The sequence below is a fragment of the Heterocephalus glaber genome, unplaced genomic scaffold (assembly GCF_053883595.1).
Source record: "Heterocephalus glaber isolate CG9 unplaced genomic scaffold, H.glaber_assembly_v1.0 deba00001760, whole genome shotgun sequence".
Taxonomy (NCBI): domain Eukaryota; kingdom Metazoa; phylum Chordata; class Mammalia; order Rodentia; family Bathyergidae; genus Heterocephalus; species Heterocephalus glaber.
The window spans coordinates 2,811,483-2,831,181 of NW_028258457.1; the positions used below are offsets into that span (position 1 = coordinate 2,811,483).

The following is a 19,699-nucleotide window of genomic DNA, read 5'->3' on the forward strand; positions in this document are numbered from 1 at the left end:
AGGAGTTCAAGGCCAGTCTGAACAACATAGTGAGACCAAGTCTCAACCAAAAAAGAAAAAGAAAAAATGAGAAAGTTTTTTCCTTTTCTTTGCTTCTTCTTTGTAAGAGAGTCTTTTTTGTCTATGAATTTTAGACACTTATGGGGTTTTTGTTTTGTTTTGTTTTGTTTTTGGTACCGGGCATTGAACTCGGGTCCTTGCGCTTGCGCAGCAGGTGGCAAAACCACTGAGCTAAATCCCCGGCCCAACACTTTTTTTTTTTTAGACAAGGTCTCCCTATGTGGTTCAGACTGGCCTTGAATTTATGGTGTAGCCGGGGGCTGGCCTCGGACTCTCTGTGATCCTCCTGCCTCAGCCTCCCAAGTGCTGAGATTACAGGCATGTGCCACCACGCCTGGCTTGTACTGTAACACTTTTTGTCATACTTTCAAGGTCATGATACAGAGTATATTAAGTATGATTATTCTTTAATTATTTTGTTCTAAAATATAATTTTATTTTTATAGAATAGTGCTTTTTATTAATATCTAATTGTATTAAATTAACATAAAAATTTAAAAGTTAAAGAGAAAAATACTATTCAAGCTAACAATCATATTCTGTTAAGTTCATTTCCTAAAGCTAATGTGTGTTAACGATTTTAATTCCCTGCTTTTCTTCGTTTGAAATTCTAGAATTTATCAATATTTTGTCTTGTGAGGAATGCTACTGTTTTGGGGGTTTTGGGGGGGGGTACTGGGGATTGAACTGGGGATTGAACTCGGGACCTTGTGCGCGTGAGGCAGGGGACAGAACCACTGAGCTAAACCCCTGGCTTGGGATGTTATTGTTTTGAGTTGATAAAAGGCTTTAACCAATAAATAAATCAGCGAGGGTTCTGTTTACAACCCTTAAAATGAAGTTAAATTTAAAGAAAGATTACACCCCGCCATTCTGGACCAGTGGCTCTACAAGGCAGTAAACCTAGGCTGAGAAGGACTGTGAGTAGAATCCTCTTTGGTCCCCAGTGAGACAGGTTTCTCTCGTCAATCAGGACTCAGAGGCCGGCGTCGTGAATCCCTAGCCAATCAGATCGCAGTGTAGGGCGATGTAAACTGTCCAATGAAAAGCGCTATTCTTTAACTTTTCTTCTGGCGCTCTGTGTTTGAGACCAGAGACTGGGCTGAGCAGGTCACTTGGCAGCCTCGGACACATTGTGAACTCTGACTGCGGCATCCTTAGCGAGGACACCAGGACACCCCGGAACCTGGACATGGTGAGTGTGGAGCGGGGCGTTTAGCACAGGCGGGAAGCGGAGGGACGACCCCGGCCTCCCGCTCAGCTCCGGGCTCTGCCCCCTGGGTCCCCTCCGGCCGCGGGCTGGGCTGGGCCACCAGCTGGGACCCGGGTCCTGCCGGTTCTGTGCGGCTCCCTGCGCCGGGTCTGGAGCCTCCTGTGTGGTTCGCGCGGAAGAGGTCTGGCTCGTGGGGTCTCCTCGCTGCGCCTCATTTTTCCTGCGTGTTTGAGGTTCAAGAGAAGCATCGACAGATTTCCGCGATTCACAGTGCTTCTTACAGATGCAAAAAAAAAAAAAAAAAAAAATCTGAATTCCCAGGTGCTCCTCCATGTTGTCAAACTAATTTAAAAAGGGAACCCTGCGGGGCGGGGATTTAGCTCAGTGGTTTTTTTGTTTTTGTTTTTGGCACCGGGGAACGAACTCGGGTCTTTGCGCTTGCACAACAGGCGGCGAAACCACTGAGCTAGGGCCGGAGATTTAGCTCAGTGGTTCCGCCGCCTGCCTCCCAGGCGCAAGGTCCCGAGTTCAATCCCCGATACCAAAAAAAACCCAAAAAAAAGGTAACCCTGTGTACCTGTGACGGAGTGGGGGGGGGGGATATATTGCTCACTTTGACGTAATTATTTGTTTTTCATAAACTATTTTTTCTTTTTGTTGGCACCAGAGATCGAACTCGGGACCTTGCACTTACGAGATAGGCGGCGGAAACACTGAGCTAAATCCCCAGCTTCACGAACTATTTCTAAACATTACTTTAAAAACCAAATGCCAGGGCCGGGGATTTAGCTCAGTGGCACCGCGCCTGCCTCGCAAGCAGAAGGTCCTGAGTCAATTCCCGATACCGGAGAAACAAACAAACCAAAACAAAAAAACCCCCAAAACCAAATGCCTATTGTGGTAGGTAGTTCATGACTTTACAGTGATACCTCGGTTGTAAAGCTAGAACTTTCCACTACTCGAAAAGCAGAGTTTGAGAAAAGTATGCTCGGTGTTCGTGACTTTGCTCGTTAGTGGAGCCGAAAATCCTACTTTAAAAATCCCGACACTAGGGGGTGATGCTTCAGTCTCCTCCAGACAATACACAGTGCTGGGCTGGGGATTTAGCTCTGTGGTTCCATCTCCTGTCTCACAAGCTCAAGAACCCGAGTTCGATCCCCGGTACCAAAAAAACCCAATGCAAACAAACAAACAGTGCTTGTGTTTGTGCGTTAAAACATTCGTCACTGTGCTTTATTTTTTTGCCCTTTATTTTCGTAAAATATTGTAACCACGGCTCCAAAGAAAGTTAGTGATCCTAGCAGTAAAGCTAAGAGGAAAACAGAACCACGATAGAGTGAAAGAAAGAAATCGTTGCAAAATTTGTTAAAGTTTTGGAAAATGAATTTACAAGTGTAGTTTTTGGGCCTTAGAACCAATTATTTGGTTTTCCATTATTTCTTTTTCTTTTTTTTTTTGGTCCCGGCGATGGAACTCGGGTCTTTGGGCTTGCGCAGCAGGCGGCGAAACCACTGAGCTAAATCCCCGGCCCCCCATTGCTTCTTATGGGAAATATATGTTCAGTTCTCAAACTTTTCAGTTTTCGAACATGCTTTTGGAATGAATTTAGTTCGACAAGCGAGGTATCACTATATTTGAAAGGAGTATTGCAGCAAGGCATAAGCACAGTTTAAAGTCTTCGAGCGTCTGCGGCGTTATAGAGAAGGAGACTTTATTTTCCATAGGAGGAGCAAACAGAAGGAAATGGGGAGAAAGGGTTTAGGAGGGAGGCAGGTCAGATCCTAGTCCACAGAATGTTTTCCCCTGAGGTCATGGATTTAGCCTGTACTTAGTGTGACTACAACAGAAGGTTTCTGTGCTACCTCACAGGCCTGCTGAAAGAACAGCTTAACAAGTTTTTGCTTTTGTTTTCCCTTTTCTTTTTCCTCCCTCCTGATTAATTTGGCTGATCCTTTTTAGGCAAAAAATGAGAAAGTGCAGCAGGTGTGTCTGGCCCTGTCAGTGGATAAAAATGAAGGGCATGATCTACCTGTCATGGGAAGGGTGTGTTTGCAGTAGGCTGTTTCTCAAGAGCAGACAGAAATAGAGATTGGGAATTCTTTAATCACCTAGTTACCAGGATTATAGTATTTGGGTAAGAGCAACATCTTTATTTGGTTGCTTTTGTAGCCACCCAGTTGGTCAAGTCAGAGTATGTGTAATTTGTGCCACCTGAAGAAATTTGGAAGTGGCAGTCTCAGGAAGCCACCTTTGTGTTGTGTCTGGAGAAAGGTTTGTATTTCAGAGTTGATATGGGTGTGTAGTATCTTAAGAAACTGAACTTCGTTTGTGACACTGATATCCTAAAACTCTTGGAAAATTCTTAGCAATAGGAATGGCTTTGATTGTCATAGTCCCTTTCAGACAATATCTGATTTAGGGTAATGGGGTAACAACTCTAAGGTGCTGCTCCTCCAAAGTTCAGGAAGAAGGCTGATGACCAGACAGAGCAAACACAGACTTTGAAGTGGCATCTGTGGGACTGTGGTGAGACAGCCCTGAAGTTGTTGAGATTTTGGTAAGTCTAGATGGTATCAGAATTGAATTATGAGACAACCAGTTGGTGTTGAATTGGTTGGCTCTGTACATTTTGTGTCACTCATGACGTGAAAAAAACAGCAGTAGTAGAAATCTTAAACTGACTCTAGGTGTGTTTGGTAACTCTCTGAATTAAACTTGCAGAGGAGGGGTCTTTTCATAATAGAAGCAGAAGGAAGGAAATTTCCTGGCTGCTCAGCTCCCTCTCCTGCTGGGAAGGAGCCACTTTGGGCTGCCTCTGCCATTGAGAGTGGTCTCTAAGCATAGGCATGTGTTTGACCTTCTGAGTGTGGGGCCATTGTGAAATATGGGGGAAACAGACTACTTTCCAGAGCTGCTTCCTTTCTGTTTTTCCTGCTGACATCTTGTTTCTGTAAAATACCATTTTACTTTAACATTTCAGGATTTTTATTTGATGGTGTGAGTTACAGATTGTGATTTTCTTGATATCTGGGTAGATAGAGTGATGAGGTCCAAAGAAGCAACGATAATTCTTTTTTTTTTGGTACTGGAGATTGAACTCGGAACCTTGTGCTTGCGAGGCAGGCGCCAGAACCACTGAGCTAAATCCCCAGCCCCAGCAAAGATAATTCTTGAAATCATTAATTTTTTCATGCTATGTTTAAATAAGAATATAAAAAAGCATAGAATCACCATGTGGGTGAATAAAGACATTCCTTGTTTAATGACCAAGTTCTGTTCCCACAACTAGGTCGTTAAATGAGTTGATGGAACATGTATAGTATATACATTAAAATATTCAGAACAAAAAAATGGTGAAAAACTCCAGCTTAATGACTTTGCTTTTTTTTTTTTGGTACCAGGACCTTGCGGCAGGTGGCAGAACCACAGAGCTAAATCCCTGGCCCTGACTTTGCTTTTATTTGCAAAGTTCTTACATGAGTATTGTAATGTATAACAGAACAGAAAACTACTATACTGTACTGTATATAATCAGCAGAAATCACAGTACTGTACTGTATTCTGGAAGAAGCTACCATAAGGCCTCACTGCTGCTCACAGTTCCTACATCCTAAGTCCAAATGTGGGTTGTATGTCTGAGCAGCGTGTTGCAAGTCCAAACAGTGCATCCCTGTCTTAAGTCAGAAATATCATTAACTAGGTAGGTCATTCAAGTAGGGATGCCTATATATTATCCCATGGTCCCTTCTGGTGTGTTTCACCACTTAGTCTTATCCAGTTCTGTACCCAGAGGTGAACACAAGCTGAAGTATTATGTGTCACTCATTCCACTTCCTGTGGTGCTTGGGCTGTTTCATATTTAAGTTTTTCTGTTTTTGACAATGGTGTTTTTGGAAAACGGACTGCCTTATCATTATTAAATCTCTTTGTTCCCTTTATTGAGCTTTAGGTACAGATTGATTTCAATATAGATTCAACCATTTTTAAAAATTATTGCTAGAATAGTATATCTATATGTTTATGTTAAATCTATCTGTGTAGTCTTTTCTTTTTTTGGTACTGGGATCAAACTTGGACCTTGGACTTGGGAGGCAGGCAGGGGTCCAATTCCTCTTTTCTATCCCCTGTTCAATTGCTGTCATTCATTTTACCTGTCCTGTTTATAAGCACCTTGAACATTACCTACTGATACTGTCATTAGTTTGAGCAAACATTTAACTGTTTATACTGATAGGAATAGAGAAAGAGAAGATTTTGTTGTACTTGTATTTAATTCTTTTTTTTGGTACCGGGGATCAAACTCGGGTCCTTGCGGTTGCACAGCAGGCAGCGAAACCACTGAGCTAAATCCTCGGCCCTTGTATTTAATTCTTTCCTACCATTCTTGTCTTCTTCTTTTTTTTTTTTAAGTTACTTTATTTGCAAATTATTCTTGTGCTTTGGAGATTTTACCTCAAAAATAAACTCAGGCTTGTAGGTCTTCTAATATGTATTTTTTTTCCTAAACTTTTCTAACTTACATCTATTTCTATAGAAGTTCTTTTAGTTCATACAGTGCAGGTATACTTGTGACACATTCTCTCAATTTTCCCTCTTTCAGGGTGTATAGTTTCCACGAATTTATTTTCATCTCAGGTGGGACTTTGTTTTGCTTCCTCCTCTAGTCCTCCACTGAACACCTGCAGTGATGGTCTCATTAAGCTGCTGTACTTTGCACCTGCATAATCCCTATGGTCCTTGTGATAAGGTCTGATTCTTTTTGCTAGCATGCAATTTGTATATTTCCCTTATGTCCTTTAGTGTATTAATTATGGTCATCTCTTCCTCAAACATTTGTTTGCATGGATGAGCCACCTCTTGCTTTTTCTCCATACACTGTTTTGTTTGTTTGTTTTCCATTGGTGTTGGAAAGTTAACATTTGAATTTGAGAATGATGTAACATTGGAATTTTATTCTCCATTTGTAATGTCAAGGTAGGAAGATGACATGAGGTTGAAATGGGATTTTTTTTTTTTTTTTTTTGAAATGGGATATTTTACTTCATCTTGATGCTGTGGCTCTAGAAATCTTATTGTTTATTGAGCTTTGGGGAAATAATTTTTCTTTTTTTTCCTTTTAATGAAATACAACTAGATATTAATAAAGAAAATAAAAAGCACTTATATGAAGGGCTGGGGATTTAGCTCAGTGGCACTGTGCACCTGCCTTGTAAGCACAAGGTCCTGAATTCGATCCCTGGTACTGGAAAATAAAAACACTTATATGAAAAAATAAAATTCTGCTGGGGATTTAGCTCAGTGGTTCAGCTGCCTGCCTCACAAGCACAAGGTGTTGAGTTCAATCCCCAGTACCCCCCCCCAAATTCTGTCACAAAATAATTAGAGAATAACAATGATAAATACACTGTTAATCATGATCTTAAAAGAATATATTTTCAGTTGCTAATTTATCTTTCAACTCATCTAAGAAAACTACCCATTTTTGCATAAAACATTTAAATTAATAAAATATCTGACACTTCATATTATTTTGAACAATTTCTTCCAATTTCACAATATCTATTATACATTTTGAACCTTATTCACACTTTCAGTTTCTCACACCAGAGAGACAATGTGATATTTATATGCATTTGATTTATTTCACTTAAGAGTATGATCTAGGGCCAGGAATTTAGCTCAGTGGTTCACCGCCTGCTAGGCAGGCGCAAGGACCTGAGTTTGATCCTCAGTACCAAAAAAAAAGAGTATAGTCTCAAGATGCATCCATTTACCTAGAAATATCTCAAGTTTATCCTTCTTTGTGACTGAGTAGCACTCCATTGTATAAAAAAATCACATCTTTTTTATCCATTCATCGATTGATAGGCATTTGGGTTGTTTCCAAGATTTAGCTATTATAAACTGTGCTGCTATAAACATGGGTGTGCATATATATCACTGTGGTATGATGCTTTTCATTCTTTTGGGAAAGATACCCAGGAGGAGAATACCTGGGTCAAATGGGACCTCTCTAATCCTAGTTTTTTAGGAATTGACACTGATTTCTGTAGTGGTTGCACCAGTCTACACTCTCACCATTAATAGAGAAGCGCTGCTTTCCCCCCACAGCTCTGCCAGAATTTGTTGTTGGTTGTATTTTTTCTTTTTTTTCTTTTTTCTTTTTGGTACCAGTGATTGAACTCGGGTCCTTGTGCTTGTGCAGCAGGCAGCGAAAGCACTGAGCTAAATCCCCGGCCCTGATTTTTTTCATAATAGCTATTCTTTCTGGAGTGAGAATCTCAGTATTTGCATCTCTCAGATGATCAGTGATGTTGAATATTTTTTCATATTTATTTGCTGTTTGTACTTCTGAATCTTAGAAGTGTGTATCAATCTCAGATGCCCATTTTTGGATTGGGTCTTTAAGTTTGGGGTCTTTATATGTTTTAGATATTAGTCCTTTGTCTGAGGAACAACTGGCTAAAATTTTTTCCCACTCTGTAGGTTGTCTCTTCACTCTGTGATGATTTCTTTGGCTGTACAAAAGCTTTTTAATAAAATGAAATCCCAGTGGTTGATTCTTTGTAGTATTTCCTGTGTGATCAGGGTTCTGTTCATGAAGTCTTTGCATACATCTATGTCCTCAACAGTTCTATCTATTCTCTCTTCCAACAGATTTAGTGTTTCTGTTTTAATATTTAGATGCTTGATCTATTTTGATTTGAGTTTAGTACATGGTGAGAGTCATGGGCCTAGTTTTAGTCTTTGACATGTAGAAAAAGCCACTTTTTCCAGTACCACTTATTAAATGGGCTATCTTTCTTCCAGTGAACGATTGGCCCCTTTGTCAAAGGTAAGGTGGGTGAGTGTGTTTGGGGTTATTTTCTATATCTTCTAATCTGTTGCATTGATTCTGGGTTGTTTTTTGCCAGTACCATTGCTGTTTTTATCACTGTAACTCTAGTATAATTTCAAATCGGATTGTGATGACCCCTGCCATGCTTTTGTTGCCCAGAATTTTTTTTTTTTGTGGTACCCAGAATCGAACGGGTCCTTGTGCTTGCGTAGCAGGTGGCGAAACCACTGAGCTAAATCCCTGGCCCTTTTTTTTTTTTTGGTACTGGGGATTGAACTTGGGTCCTTGAGCTTGTGCAGCAGGCAGCAAAACCACTGAGCTAAATCCCCAGCCCTGAATACTGTATTTTTCAAAGTAAAGATCTTTTACTTTTGTTGAATAGATTCCTAAGTACATCAATTTTTTTTTGGATGCTACTTTGAAAGGTGTTTCCCTAATTTCTTGCTTAGTCAGTTTGTTATTTATGTACAGAAATACTGTTGATTTTTGAGCATTCACTTTGTATCCAGCTATGCTACTGAATTTGGTTATTAAACCTACAAGTCTTTTGGTGGAGTTTTTGGGGTCTTCTAAGTAGAGTATCATGTCATCTGCAAATAGTGATATTTTAACTTCTTCCTTTTCCATCTTTATTTCTTCAATTCTTTGTATTGTCTAATAGCTCTGGTTAATGTTTCTAGAGCTATATTGAATAGGAGTCATTATAGTAGACATCCTTGTCTTGTTCCTGATTTTTTTTGTGTGTGTGTGTGTGGTAGCGGAGATTGAACTCGGGTCCTTGCGCTTGCGAGGCAGGAGGCAGAACCACTGAGCTAAATCCTCAGCCTTGTTCCTGATTTTAGAATGAAAGCTTTCAGTTTTTGATATTTGTAGACAATGTGAACTTCAAGCCAAGACTGTTCAAAAGAGACAGAGAAGGTCACTACATACTTAATAAGGGAAAATTCCAAGAAGAAGAGATAACAATCATAAATATATATGCACCAGATACTCATACACCCAACTATATAAAAGTGATATTAACAGACATGAAAAATGTAATAAGCACTAATACAATTGTAGTCAGAGACCCTAATACTCCACTGTAACAAATAGACGGATTAACTAGACAAAAAAAATCAACAAAGAAATACCAGAACTGAAGCAAACCTGTGAACAAATGGACTTAGTGGATGTCTACAGAGTGTTCACCCCACAATATCAAAATATACATTCTTCTCAGCTGCGCACGGGATGTCCTTCAAAATAGATCACATACTAGCCCATAGAACTGCTTAAGTAAATGCAAAGGAACTGAAATTATAGCATGCATATTTGACCATAGTGCAATGAAATTGGAAATCAACGGCAAAAATAACAAAAACTCCATAAACACATGGAAATTAAATAATACTCTCCTGATCTACCAGTGGGTCACAGATGACATTAAGGAAGAAATTAAACAGTATCTACAATTAAATGATAATGCTAATACAACATACTGGAACTTATGGGACATAATGAAAGCATTCCTAAGAGGGAAGTTTATGGTGGTGAATTCTCACATCAGGAAAATAGAGTGAGCTCAAATAAACAACGTAATTTTGAACCTCAAACTTCTAGAAAAAGAACAAATCAAGGCTCATACAAGGGAGGAAATTATAAAGATCAGAGCAGAAATTAATGCAATAGAGACTAAGAAAACAATATAAAAAAATCAATGAATTGAAGTTAGTTCTTTGAAAGATTAAAATTGATAAATCCTTTGCAAACTGGTTCAAAAAATAGGAAAGAAAACACTCAGATTTATGCAGTTAGTGAAAAGAGTGAAATCACAATGGATCCTGTGGAAATCCAGAAGATCATCAATACCTACTTTGAGAACCTGTACTCTGGGCCGGGGATTTAGCTCAGTGGTTTAAGCATCTGCCTCACAAGCACAAGGTCCCAAGTTTGATCTCTGGTATCAAAGAAAAAAAAAGAGAACCTGTACTCTGATAAGATAAGATGGAAAACAGAAGAAATGGACAGATTTCTAGATACATTGGAATTGCCAAAGTTGAATCAAGAAGATATAAAAATTCTACATAATCCAATATCAGTTAAGGAAATTGATGATGTAATTAAAAACCTACCAAGAAATAAAATTTCAGGCCCTGATAGTTTCACTGCTGAATTCTACAAGAAATTTAGAAAAGATATAATGCTACTACTCTTCAAACTCTTTAATGAAATTGAAAGGGAAGCAGTACTCCCAAAATCATTCCTGGAAGCAAGTATTACCCTAATAACAAAACCAGTAAAGGACTCAATCAAAAAAAAGAGAATGACAGTCCAATCTTCCTAATGAATGTAGATGCAAAAATCCTCAGTAAGATACTGGCAAACAGAATGCAGCAAATCATCAAGATTATACAGCATGACCAAGTAGGATTCATCCCAGGGATGAAGGGATAGGTCAATATATGCAAATCAATAAATGTAATACACTGAATCAACAGAGCCAAAGACAAAAGTCATGTGATTATCTCAATAGACACAAAAAAAGCATTTGACAAAGCCTAATACCCATTCATGATTTTTAAGACCCTACAGAAGAAGGGCCGGGGATTTAGTTCAGTGGTTCCAGCACCTGCCTCGAAAGTGGAAGGACCTGAGTTCAATCCCCAGTACCAAAGAAAAGATAAAAAATCCTTCCAAAAAATTGAAATACTTGGTCTTAATCTCCTAAAAGCCATCTGTGACAAACAGCCAACATCATACTAAATGGGAAATAATTTTTCTTTCTTGTTTTCGAGAGAGAACTTATGAAAGAACAGATTTTTCATAATGACTATTTTGTCTTCCCACTATGAAAAACACGCAAAATTTTCCTCAGATTGTTGCTAAGTGAATTTGGTAAGGATTTTATTGGTAAAACTCAAAAACTTATAGGATCTGTAGAATTGTGTCCATTGGAGGGTTTATGAGGTGGGATGAAAATATATGGTGAATTTTCACACTTAGAAAGACATTGCCATCAGTCCTCCTCAAAATACTCTTGTTGGCCCCAAACACACTCATTCCACTGCTCTTGCCACTTCTGAAGTAATTCAGGCAGTCTTCTTTTTGTATCTTTACAAGAAAAGTATGGTGATGCTGCTGCTGAGTGCCATCCAGTGGAAAGGCAGGCCCATGAAAGCATTATACTGTCCTTATTCACCTGTTCACCAGAACTGGTGCCTGTGACTTCTGGCTCTTCCCCAAAGTCACAGTAACTATGAAAGGTAAATATTTAAAATTGGATTCAGAACATCAAAGGGGCCACAACTCGTCAACTAAGGACACTTGTGAAGGAGGACTAGAAAGTGTCAGTAACAATAAGTGTTCAAACTGAGGGGTGGGTAGATTGATTGATTGATTGATTGATTGATTGAGATAGGGTCTCACTGTGCAGTTCAGGGTGGCTTTGAACTCACTGTGTAGCCCAGGCTGGCCTTGAAGTCACAGCAGTCCTGCTTCCGCCCCTAGGTGATGAGATTACAGGTGTTCACCGACATGGCTGGCTGAGGGTTACTATTTTGATAGGGATTAACAAAAATGTTCCTAAAAGGAACAGTATTTCAGCAAAACTGAAATAAAATTTTTAAGTGTAAACATTCACCATATTTTGAGATCACAGCTCATACCTCTCAAAGTTGGCATCTCACAGGCTATAGCACTTCAGGAACACGTTTTTAGTTTTCACACGTTTGTTTTACTGGGTTAGTTTTGCAGTAAGTTAATGCTTGTCTCTGTGAGCTTCTTTGTTCCTTGAGTTTAGAGCCAATGGAATGTATTTTGATGTTCTTTAAGTCTAGAAGAGTGGATTTTAAATTTCTTTGATTTTTTTTTTTGTGTGTGTGTGTGGACAGAAATGGTTCCTTCTCTATTGTTTCATGCTGAACTGTGCAGTGGGAAGTATATGAGTGCATTTTTTTGATGTTTGGTGATGGTATTTAGTTCTCAACAGACCTTCTTCCCTTTGTGCCCCCACAGGAACATGAGATGAACCAAACCAATGATCTTCCTTCTTTGAATTAGGAGACTGAAACCAACCCAAGCATGTGCCTGTGGCAGTGACTTCCTTTTTTTTTTTGGTGCCAAGGATTGAACTCGGGTCCTTGCGCTTGCGCAGCAGGAGGCGAAACCACTGAGCTAAATCCCCAGCCCTACAGTGACTTCTTACCATACTTTCTCTATTAACCTCAATAGATCTCCCAGGCCAGGCTTCTTTCCCTGCGCTTTCTCTTTATTATGTATTTCATGGGATGGATGTATTACCCTTGTCTTTTTTGTGTGTGTGTGTGGTATTGGGGATCGAACTTGGGTCCTTGTGCCTGCAAGGCAGGCAGCAGAACCACTGAGCTAATTCCCCAGCCCCTCCCTGCTCTTTTTCAATACTTGCTACCTACTTGAGTAGCTTTCCTCACTTTTTCTGAACCCTTAATTATATAATTAATACACCTTTCCGTGGCTCCTAGGTTTGTTTTTGGGTTCCGGGCATCGAACTCAGCACCTTGTGCTTTCGAGGCAGGCGCCAGAACCACTGAGCTAAATCCCCAGCCCTTCTTAGTTGGATTTGTAAACCTGCTGTGTGCACTGATGGCTGGCATGCCCTCTGACTTCTGCTTCCTTTTTGGTACTTTGTTTTTTGCTGATAAGCTGTGAACTATGATTCAGATTGCCAACTTTCAAGGCAGAGAAACATGGAAATCAGTATGTCCTTTCCTGAACAGAATTCTTTATTGAAATCATTCATCATGAAATATATTCACAAAAGAATAATTTAAGTTTTAAGACTTCAGTAATTATCCTAGGCACCCTAATAAACGTTCTAACATGGGTTACTCTCCAGGTGTTTTTTTGTTACATGTATTCCTCTTTTGTTCCCATACATGTCTGCTATCTGCTTCTTTGCCTACTTTTCCTATCTTGTTAATATGTGGTGTTTTGTTACTATGTGGTATTCTTTTAGTTTTGGCCTTTTGGAAATTTCAGCATAATATGAAAAAGAAATAGGTGGTTTCTTTGCCTCAGTATATTTTACATGTCCATATATGAGGCACAAACAACCTTTTTTTCTCTTCTATTTCAGTGGTCATAGTCTAGAATTTTTTTGCAACCTTGTATTACAGTACTATGAAAAATAGCTCATGTTTCCAGGTTTGAATGCATATGTCATTCTCAAGACATTAGAGGAGAATGGTCTGTACATTCTATTGAAATTCAACTTACAGGACATGGCAGTGAACAGTATCAACTGATTCCCCATCCATATAAATTTTGATTATTTGCTATGGTTTTTCTTACATATAACTTATTTGTTTTTTTCAACCAAGGCTATAGGTTGTTTCCATGTACAAATGCATACATCATTCTCAGGACCTTGGAGGAGTATGACTGGTCTGTAGATTGCATTAAAATTCAAATGAAAGGACATGGCCATGGATGGTATCAGCTGATCCCCTATTCATATAAAACATTTTGCTTGTTTTCTGTGGTCTTTCTTATAACTTATTTGATGGTTTTTCAACCAAGGATATAGCTTGTTTTGTCTATAATGTTTTATCATCTTGAGTTGGGTATGTGTTTGTCACTTTTCAATCATGTGTTCAATTCATTTTTAGTCTGCAAACGAATCCTTTTCTATCACATGTATTCCAAATAGTTATACTCTTACTTTTTTGGGGTGGGGGGGCTACTGGGGATCGAACTCAGGTCCTTGCGCTTGCAAGGCAGGTGGCAGAACCACTGAGCTAAATCTCCGGCCCTGCCTAAGAATGTTTTGACAGCAGTTTCACTGGATGTCATACCTTTTCGAAAACAAAACAATGCCAGTGGCCTCCCTGCTGGGGCCTATGTGTTCCCCAGGCGCAGGGTTTTGTCTGTGGCTTACAGTACCAAATGTGGATTTCTTCCCTTCGAACAGTCTTAGGGTCCAATTTGAAAGTTGCATCCAGACAAGTAATGCCACCACTGCACCAATAGGCACATCCTGTCTGACATGTTGGAAATGCAACATGTGAGGTCCACAGCTGAGAGGAACTGTTTTTGACAATTTTCCCCTGCCAGGCAGCACAGCATCCTCCAAACCTGCTAGGAATCTGGAAGGCGAGTTTATGTTCTCTAAAATCGAAGAATGAATTCTAGGAACAGTGGAGGTTAAGAGTGGGAAAAATTTATTGAGAGAAAGAAAGCTTCTAAGAGAGACAGAAGGGGGACTGGAAAGTGAGTTGCCCACTCACCCAACTTCTCAAAGGTGTTTAATGGGACAAAGCCGTGAGGTGAGGCAGGTTCAAGATGGGACAAAACTATAGTCAACTAGTGAGATTGTAAGTACAGTTGCTTAGGTAATATTGATCCAATGAGAAATCACAAGGCGGACAAAACTATAAACAGCCAATAAGATTACGACAAGTATTGTGGCTTAGGTGATGATTAAATGGGGATTCAATGGGGAAACAAGTCATGAAGCAAGTGTAGAAGGAATGAGCAAGGATTTTCTGTAAAGGGTGGGTCAGGGATCTTTCTTGGAATATCTTGGTTTCCCACCCAGGGGATTGATACCTATTTAGCATATCAATCACTGCCTTTTATCCTGCTTGGATGTGGTAGTTTCTCTTCTTTTAGAATTCTGGCTTTCAGTGAATGTGTCTTCATTGTCCTCGATGTTGGCTTCTCGCCCACTGGCCCTAACTGCCTACAAGATATCTAATTAACTTACCTATCAACAATATTATAAGTGCCATCCAATAGAGAGGAAGCTTCCAGGTAAGTCCCAAATTGATTTTTCCCTGTCCTGCAGCAAAGCATGTGGTATCTTCAGTAATATGGACTTAATGGTCCTGTTCTAGTGTGGAACCACTGCAGTGACAACAGCCTGTTTGGCACTGAAACAGCAGTTGGTGGCCATACATAAAGCCCTGCAGCAGGTGGAATCTATCTCTGGCTCTGCCTCAGTGATAGCATAAACAGAATACCCAGTAAAGGGCTGCACTGAAGATCTTTTGGCCAAGTCCTTTTCTGTTGTTGCACAAAATCAGACTTTGCACAAATGGTACACAGAGTTGCAGCAGCATGGAGTCCTGTCTCCTATCCCTGTGACAAAGACCATCTCGGCCACACTAGGGTCGGTTTCTTTCCAAGCTAACTGACTCTTCCCTTCCAGTGATTGAACCACCATCTAAGCCAGACAAGGTATTGTAAGGGACACTACCTATTAATATGATTGGTAGGTGTACCAGTGGCACTAGCCGAGGCCCAAAGAAGGAATGGGCAGCAGAAGCAATACAGATGAGTACAGATAGCATTTGGCTAGATGGTTGGGAAGGGAAAAGCAGACAGGAACAAGCTAAGAGCAGTATGGCTCTGCTACTGCTTACTTGAAAGCTTTCTCTACCTCTAGTAGTTCAGATGAAGGTATTCCCTGATGACCATAGTCTGCTGAGTAGACCCATTAATAATGTCTTCATCTCCATGCTGAAGCATGGACTTTCCCTTTCTTTGTAATAGTGGTAGGGTATGAGGATGGCATCCAAAACCTTCACCCCATCTTTCCTCTCCTTCCTGTCACACTTTTCCCATGGATTGCAGGTGTGTAGGTTTCAGGCAAGATTTGGAGGTACAAAATAGACCTATACTATACTTTCTTTCCTTTTTTTCCCCTAGTCATAAGAAATGAAAATGTAGAACTTACATTTCATCCTTCCTTGTATCTAATTTCCATGTCAAGTTAGAGGGTAAAGTGAAGGATACTTCTCACATCACATTGGAGTTCCTTTTTCTTGTGAGCAGATTCCCACTGGGTAGACAATGCAGCCTCAGAAGCGTATTTTATCACTGAGAATAAGGCCATACCACCACCACCACCACAGGTCTCCTCTGATCCCATCCTGTTGTCACAGGGATTGAAGTATATTCTCCAGTCTCTTAGGTGTTTTCAGGGCATCCACATACTCACAAAATAGACCACACTCATTGTACCACATGAAGCAGGACAACCACCCCAGCCTTTCCCCCTTGGATGCTCTTCTCTGATACATGTTCAGACACCAGATATTGTGTAAATTTCCAGGACAGATGTAAGGAAACATCTTCCTCTGGATTCTGAGGAGTTGACAAATGAAGGAGCAACTTGGTCACTTTAGTTTGTTGAGTAACTGGTTATTAGGCATCGCTTACGAAGCACTGAACAACTTGTAGGCTGCATTGCTACTAAAATGACCAACTCTCCTGTGCTGAACTGCTGTACTATTTTTATAAAGCACTAATTGAAATAGGAAAAGCAGGATCAAAATCAAGAAGGGTCCATGGGATAAGTTGTGCGTACTCTGCTCCTACCCACCCTGAACAGGGAAACTCCACCACTCTTGGCCAGAAATGTCTAGCTGCAATGTCAGATGATCTTGTTATTTGCAGTGTGGCAGCACCTGGTGGGGGCTGAAGGACCCATTGAACAGTTACGCTGAGAGGGTTGTGTACACCACAAGATGGAGTTACTGTGTTTAGGGTTTGGAAGACAATTCTTACTGCAGCTCTGTATTATGTTTTCTACAGTTTTATTAAGATTTCCTTCACGTATCATATAATTTTCTCATTTTAAGATGTGTGTAATCACCATAGTTATTAGTATTTTCCTTACTTCCAAAAACTATTTGTATTCATTGAGCTTTATAGATTTTTTTTTTCCCTGTTCTGGACATTTCTTGTACTTGGAAACATTTGGTACCTGTCCATATCTCAACTCCTTGACTAAGCTTAGTGTTTCCAAGGTTCATCCACGCTGCAGCATGTGTTAGTGCATCATTCATTTTCATGACTGAATAATGTTCTATTTCATCGCAATCTTCATTCATCAATCCATTGGTGAACATTTGAATTGCTTCTACATTTTGGCTTTTATGAATGCTATTGCCATAAATACTTAGTGAAGAACCTGTGGTGTAAAGTTTTTGACTTTTTTTTTCTGTATATACCAAGGAGTGGGGAATTGATAGTGTAATACAGTAACTCTTGGTTTGTCCCTTCCAAAAAATTATGTTGCAGTCTAGTGCCCATGGTGGGATATGAAAATTATCTAATGGCGATATCTACAGGTGGGGCCTTCACAGGGAATTAGGATTAGAAAAAGTTGTGTGCGTGGGGTCAACATGATGGAATACTGGTAGCATTACAGGAAAGGGGATAGAGACAGCACACACACTCACTGTATTTTATCTCTTGCCATATGATCCCCTGTATGAACTGTGTCTCTGCCAGGAAAGAGGCCATCATCAGATGCTGCTCTTCAGTGCTACTCTAAAAGTAGGAGGCAAAATAAACTTCTATTTGGGCTGGAGATTTAGCTCTGGTTCCGGCGCCTGCCTTGCAAGTGCAAGGACCCGAGTTCGATCCCTGGTACCAAAAAAAAACACAACAAACTTCTGTTCTTTATTCATTAGAGCTAAGGCAGTCTGCAGTATTGTGTAATTGGCAATAGAAAATGGACTCAAGACAGTTAACTGCATGTATAATTATTTCAGTAGTTACAAGAACATTTCACAAAGTGACTGCCCCATTTAATATTCCCACCAGCAATGTGTGACTTCCAATTTGTGAGGAAGATGTGGATTAGAAACAAAAGATAAAATTGGACTAAGCATCAATACAATGTACCTAGAACTACAAACATCCTGTTCTCAGAGTGTTAGAAGGTAACATCAAGAGTGAGAGAATTGGGGAGGCTGTTCATGAATTTTACCAAACAGGCTGTGTAGACTCTGGATGATTCAACGTTAGTAGATGCACTAAGATGAAAGAGTCATATTTTAATATGTTTGTGTGACCTAATATTCATTGAATTTAACTGGACTCAACCAAAATCAGGCAGCATTAGTCCTGATAGGCAACATATGAATAAACTAAGTTGCATCCAGTGGAGAAATATAGAAATGTTGGTATTTTTCTGTTTTTATATATATATTTGGGGGGGCGGTAACCGGGGATTGAACTCAGGACCTTGCACTTGTGAGGCAGCTGCGGTGCCACTGAGCTAAATCCCCAGCCCTGTTTATATTTTTTTAATTGGTACATGTTTACATTACATAATGAGTATATTCCTTGTGGATAGTTCGCTTGTGTTTGTATCACATCATTTATTTTGCTCTTTTTTTATATTTTGGGTTTCTCAAATAAGAGAAACCATGTGATGCTTAAGCTTGTGTGTCTGGTTTGTTTAACTTTACATTATTGTCTTAAGGTGCATTCATTTTCCTACAAATAACTGGTTTAGTTTTAAGCTAGAGTACTACTCCATTGTGTATAAATACCATATTTGCTTTATCAGCTCATTTGTTGATGTACATATAGGCCACTTTGAAGATTTAGTTATTATGAATTGTGCTGCTATAAAAATGGGTATGCATATGGCAATGTAACATGAAGTCTTTAACTCTTTAGGAAAGATATGTAATCACATGGAATTTAATTTTAGCTTTTTGAGGAATATCCATACTTATATCCCTAGTAGTTATACTAGTTTACATTTGCGCCAACAATGTAAAAAGGGTTGTTTTTCACAGAAGCCTCTCCTGCATTTCTTATTTGATTACTTGGAGATTGTTATTTTCATTTGGATTTATCTAGTGGCTAGTGATGTTGAACATTTCTTCAAGTATCAATTTGCTATTGTACTATTTTTTCTTCTGAGAATCATCTGTTTATTTCAGTAGCCCATGTTTTTTGTTTTGTTTTGTTACCAGGGTTCGAACTCAGGACTTTGTGCTTGTGAGGCAGGCGTGGCACCAGTGAGCTAAATCCCTGGCCCAGTAGCCCATGTTTTTTATTGGGTCTTATATTTCAGGGAAGGTCTAATTTTTTTTTTTTATGTTAGTCCTCTGTAAATTCTTGGTATCACTTCTTTGTTGTTTTTGTTTTTGTTTTTGTTTTTGGTACCAGGGATCAAACACTGGACCTTGTACTTGCGAGGCAGGCGGTGGAACTACTAAGCTAAATCCCTGGCCCCTCTTGGTACCAGTTCTTGTGCCATTGTAGTTGTGTTCAAAATGTCCTTCCCTACTTGTATGTCCTCAAGAGGTTTACTTATTTTACTGTTGAGCAGATTAAGTGTTTCTGTTTTAACATTTAGATTTCTGATCCATTACTTTCAGTTTAGTACATGGTGAAACATATGGGTGTAGACTCAGTCTTATGCATGTGGATATCCAGTTTTCTCAGAACCACTTATTTAAGAGGCTATCTTTCCTCCAGTGTGTGTTTTTGGTCTGTTTGTCAAAAATCATATAGCTGGCTGGGGATTTAGCTCAGTGGTGCTGCTGCCTGCCTTGCAAGTGCAAGGTCCTGAGTTTGATCCCCAGTATCCCCCCAAAAAATCAAATAGCTGAATGTGCCTGAGATTGTTTCTGGATCCTCTGCTCTGTTGCAGTGATCCATGTGTCTGTTTTATGCCAGTACAATACTATTTTTATTGTAGCTTTATAACATAACTTGAATTCTAGGATTGTGATGCCTCCTGCTTGCTCTTGTTGCCCAGGATTACTTTTGATTTTTCTGGGTCTCTTCTGAATTCATATAAATTTTAGAATTGTGTT

General features: G+C 39.6%; 1 protein-coding gene across 1 annotated transcript in view; it reads left to right on the forward strand.

Moving 5' to 3' along the window:
- The first annotated feature begins 1,106 nt into the window (after positions 1–1,106).
- The window catches only part of LOC147821173 (uncharacterized), a 65,494-nt gene continuing 46,901 nt past the window's right edge, over positions 1,107–19,699 (forward strand). Inside the window, 1 exon segment of the mRNA XM_087201552.1 lies at positions 1,107–1,255. Coding sequence (XP_087057678.1) covers positions 1,253–1,255 — 3 coding nt within the window. The 5' untranslated portion in view covers positions 1,107–1,252.